Source organism: Lipotes vexillifer, unplaced genomic scaffold, assembly GCF_000442215.2.
Source record: "Lipotes vexillifer unplaced genomic scaffold, Lipotes_vexillifer_v1.1 scaffold1034, whole genome shotgun sequence".
NCBI lineage: Eukaryota > Metazoa > Chordata > Mammalia > Artiodactyla > Lipotidae > Lipotes > Lipotes vexillifer.
This window is the reverse complement of record NW_006790288.1, coordinates 156,911-161,385: the sequence shown is the minus strand read 5'-3', so window position 1 is coordinate 161,385 and position 4,475 is coordinate 156,911. Positions and strand designations below refer to the sequence as shown.

The window sequence follows — 4,475 nt, the reverse complement described above, 5'->3', positions numbered from 1 at the left end:
TTGTGGCCTCTCCGTTGCGGAGCACAGGCTCCGGACGCGCAGGCTCAGTGGCCATGGCTCACGGGCCTAGCCGCTCTGCGGCATGTGGGATCTTCCCGGACCGGGGCACGAACCCGTGTCCCCTGCATCGGCAGGTGGACTCTCAACCACTGCGCCACCAGGGAAGCCCATAACTGCTGTTTTATTACATATAATTTTCCGAGAAATTCTTCAAAGTATATGAAATAAAAGGCAAAGCATCTTCAATTTCCTTACCGAGAATAGAAAAGATATGAAACTTTAAGCGTTAGAAAACATTTTATTGAAGAAAATATGCTAGCAACTCAGTAATCAACGAAAAATTTATTTGCTTTGACACTTTAAATTTAAATCTGACTGATAAGCAACTTTATTTAAAACTCTTCACCATTGTAAAGGAGAAATTAATATTTCTGGTCTTATCGTCCGTTACTTAAAGCGTTCCGTCTATAGGACCAAATTAGCCATTGATGGATTGAGGAAGAGGAAACCGCATTCCAAGGAGAAAAGGCTGAAGGCTCTACTCTGTAAATTGGTACCGGTCAGCACACAGCTTTGGCGGATATCCGAATCAGGTAAACGTTAAGTTTAGTTTTTGGTTCCTTCAACCACATATTTTGTTGAAGCTCAGTCATAATGTAACTCTGACTTGCTTAGCTCGGTGTCAGAAGCTAAATAAATGTTAACTATGGGAGAGGAGTTACGGTAACTAGTAAGTGGAAATGCAGGCTGAAACCTAGGGCATGCTTGTATTTCGAAAGAACCTGGTAATATATAAATCCCAAGCGTGTAAAAACACTTTATAAATTGTTCTTACAAACGTTACAGCAGTTTAAAGAAAAGGTTTGAAAAGAAAAATCTGTGATCGATAAGATTATAGAAAAGTACTGGAAAGGGGAGGTTATAAAAGATTAGCATAACAATCTTCTGCCCAATAAATAGGATTGATTTCTAGCCAATGAGATTACAGTTTCGTAAATTCCTAGTTTTTCTGGCCCAATCAAGACGAGGCCATGTCTATAAATAAGACTGCCTACGGGCCGGTGAATAAAACCAGTGAGATATCATGGCCCGTACGAAGCAGACTGCCCGCAAGTCCACCGGTGGCAAGGCCCCGCGGAAGCAGCTGGCCACCAAGGCGGCCCGCAAGAGCGCGCCGGCCACCGGCGGCGTTAAGAAGCCGCACCGCTACCGGCCGGGCACCGTGGCCCTGCGGGAGATCCGGCGCTACCAGAAGTCGACTGAGCTGCTGATCCGCAAGCTGCCCTTCCAGCGGCTAGTGCGCGAGATCGCGCAGGACTTCAAGACTGACTTGCGCTTCCAGAGCTCCGCCGTGATGGCGCTGCAGGAGGCGAGCGAGGCCTATCTGGTGGGGCTGTTTGAAGACACGAACTTGTGCGCCATCCACGCCAAGCGCGTGACCATCATGCCCAAAGACATCCAGCTGGCCCGCCGCATCCGCGGGGAGCGGGCTTAAGGCACGCGTTTTAAACTAGATGATTTAAAGGCTCTTTTCAGAGCCACCCACGTTTTCATAAAGAGCAGCTGTACCAGCTTTAAGCTTGTTGAGTTCCTAATGCACAAGTGTTCAGGGTAAAGTGGGTCGGGGAGTCTCGCACGTGTTGGGTGGTGAGGTTATGGAATTAGGCAGACAGACGCTAGAGGGACCACCAGAGGCACGGTCTGGGACGTGTCGGTCAAGTACTGCTTTTACTTGCTGGCTTTATTTTTTAGTCCAGAGCGCCAACCTTGCTAAACTTTGCAAGAGGATAGAATATGTTCTACCAGTCGTTTGTAACGCGCTCCAAAGTGCTAGTACAAAACGTTAGCACAAATCTGAATACTGAAATTAAGTGACACTTTAGAAGGCCGTCATTATGCGATAACTGTTGGGATGGCAATCTGGGTTTTCAGCCCGATTGTACAGTTACGAGAACTAGGCCGGATGTTAGATAAAATCTTCGATCCCCAAGTAGTTACTCGGGATTTCAACTAAGAAGGATGGAGGCAAGAGTCCCGAGATGTGTAAGAACCCATCTTCCTCGTTGCATAAGACAGGAGGCGCAAACCGCGAAAAAAAAAAAAAAAAAGAAAATGTGGGCTGAGGTATTGTTGCAAAAAACAAAATCAAACAAACTTCCACAAAGTAGTACAGAGGAGTAAAATGATGCAAAAATAAGAGAACGTTAACTTGTCTTTAGCTGGCACTTCAGATCTCCAAAAGTGAAAACCAATTAACAACAAAAGACCACAAACAGGTGAAACTACTTTTTACATAATTTAGTGGTTAGTGTGAAATGGAACATTTTGATTGGTTAACAAGACATTTGTTCTAAGGGCCACTGAGGGAGCGCAAGCAGAACCTTATTTACATGGACTCCGCCCCTCTATGACGACACTGTTGGATATTAACCAATAAAAACGTAATACTGTGCTAGTCTTCATTTGCATACAGGCTCTATAAGTAGCGCGTAACCAGCCTACTTCGGTGTAGTCGGGATCACTTCTACTGGTGTGTGGGGATTCTTCTGTGTGAAGATGCCGGATCCAGCAAAATCTGCTCCTGCTCCTAAGAAAGGTTCCAAAAAGGCTGTCACGAAAGTGCAGAAGAAAGACGGTAAGAAGCGCAAGCGCAGCCGGAAGGAGAGCTATTCTGTTTATGTATATAAAGTGCTGAAGCAGGTTCATCCAGACACCGGCATTTCGTCGAAGGCCATGGGTATTATGAATTCCTTCGTGAACGACATCTTCGAGCGCATCGCGGGCGAAGCGTCGCGCCTGGCGCATTACAACAAGCGGTCGACTATTACGTCCCGGGAGATCCAGACGGCTGTGCGCCTGCTGCTGCCCGGCGAGCTAGCCAAGCACGCCGTGTCGGAAGGCACCAAGGCGGTCACCAAGTACACCAGTTCGAAGTAAGCGTGCAAGAGACGAGCTAGAACATCTATTTTACCCCAAAGGCTCTTTTCAGAGCCACTTAAGTTACCGGGGAAAGTGGCTGTAAACACTTGATAAAAGGTGGGTTTAGTTGTTGGTTGGGTAGGGTGGGCCCATGATCACGAGTGCTTTTGGATGTGGGGCTAGATTGGGACCGTGATTGAACGTTGCCCTGTTAAAATCTGGCCTAGTGGTGCCACCTAGTGGTATGAGTCATGTTGCTGGTAACAAGTGATTGGTCCTTAAGGTGGTTCCTACTTAGTCTGAGTCCTCAATGGGACCTTAGGTACGGAGGAGCGGGGAAGGGCTGTCTCTTAAGCTAGTAAGCGAGTTGGGTTTTATTTTATTCTAGCGTACGGATAGCCCTATAGTTCCCCCAGTTCCCGCTGTTTCTAATGTTTTAATCTGTTTTTAAAATAAATCTTTAGGTGTCTGTCACAAACTTTCAACATCGCCAGATGCTTTAGTACGTTGGCCTATCTGTAAATCCCAACCTAGCCCCGTGACCCTCAACCAGATTTCCCACCCCACCCTCTCCGTCACACCCCCCCCCCCATGGGATATTGGCAATATCTGGAGACATTTTTGATTGCCATCACTTGGGGAGAGGGGCGCTACTGGCATCTAGTGGGTAGATGCCAGGGATGCTGCTAAACGTCCTATAATGCCTAGGAGAGCCTCCACTACCAAGAATTATTTGGTGAATGATGTTGACCCTTGCGCCAAGGTTGAGAGACCCAGTGACCAAAGACTCCCCTTCCTTCAGGATATTTTCCCTTCTGGGTTTAATCCTCATTTAGGTCAAACCTTTCCCCACTCCTACCCTGCTTTTGGTGAAAACTGAGCAGCACTTAAACTTACTGTGCTTGTTTACACTCCTCCACAGGAAAATTATCTTCAGGGCACGGACCTTGTCTTGGTTCTGTAACTCCTGGTTATAAGGCCCACCTCCAAGCTTGCTAAACATACTTCCAGGTGCCTCTCCTGAAGTTCCCTGATAAGGTCCCGTTGGAGGTGGGGGACTGGTGAGGTGGTTTTTAGTGTTCTCAGGTGTATGTTTTTAGAATAAATTTGGGGGGCATGGTGTACAAAAGGGCAGTTAACATGTGGGAATTTCTAAGGCCCTCTCAGTTCAAAACTTGCATAACTCAAGACCAATCCCGAAAAAGGCTGGATATTCTACCAAATAAAATATAACCTTGAGGCAAAAGGAAAAATCTTAGCTTCCAATTCACTTGACAGTCGAGGTTTGAAATTAAGCCATTCTTGGTTAAACTTGGGGGAATTTAAAATGAATTTTTAAGCTGCTTAAAATGAATTTTATTCATTTATAATGTAGGAGTTCGAATTTACATCTAATTAAAAGTTGCATAAAGTGGGCTGTATGTGATTTCTTTCTTTCACTGGTTTCCCTAGAGACTATCAGACAAGAGACCAGGGAAAGATGACTCAACTGAGAATCTAAAATTTCTAGTTGAAAGAAAAGAAATGATTATACAGCACATTTTATGGTAGGAAAA

At 45.8% G+C, this 4,475-nt stretch overlaps 2 protein-coding genes across 3 annotated transcripts in view; both read left to right on the top strand.

Annotated features, from left to right (window-relative positions):
• The window catches only part of LOC103069308 (histone H3-like), a 20,015-nt gene extending 18,519 nt beyond the window's left edge, over positions 1-1,496 (top strand). The window contains exons 4-5 of the mRNA XM_007463523.1: positions 417-593; positions 1,080-1,496. Coding sequence (XP_007463585.1) covers positions 417-593; positions 1,080-1,495 — 593 coding nt within the window. The 3' untranslated portion in view covers position 1,496. The remainder of the gene's footprint in view (positions 1-416; positions 594-1,079) is intronic.
• Positions 1,497-2,556: 1,060 nt separating this feature from the next.
• LOC103081255 (histone H2B type 2-F) lies at positions 2,557-3,883 on the top strand. 2 transcript variants are annotated; one of them, XM_007463475.1, is made up of 2 exons: positions 2,557-2,934; positions 3,833-3,883. In XM_007463475.1, exons 1-2 carry the CDS (start codon positions 2,557-2,559, stop codon positions 3,881-3,883), a joined length of 429 nt encoding a protein of 142 aa, XP_007463537.1. The 2 variants fall into 2 exon arrangements, with proteins under 2 accessions (XP_007463537.1, XP_007463538.1); XM_007463476.1 differs by lacking the exon at positions 3,833-3,883 and having other exon boundaries at positions 2,557-2,937.
• Positions 3,884-4,475: the final 592 nt, after the last annotated feature.

Excerpts from the sequence above, each read along its gene's own strand:
- LOC103081255 (XM_007463475.1), top strand. The coding sequence starts at position 2,557 with ATGCCGGATCCAGCAAAATCTGCTCCTGCTCCTAAGAAAGGTTCCAAA. Across the intron at positions 2,935-3,832 it reads CCAAGTACACCAGTTCGAAG|CCTCCACAGGAAAATTATCT; the intron begins TAAGCGTGCAAG and ends CTTGTTTACACT.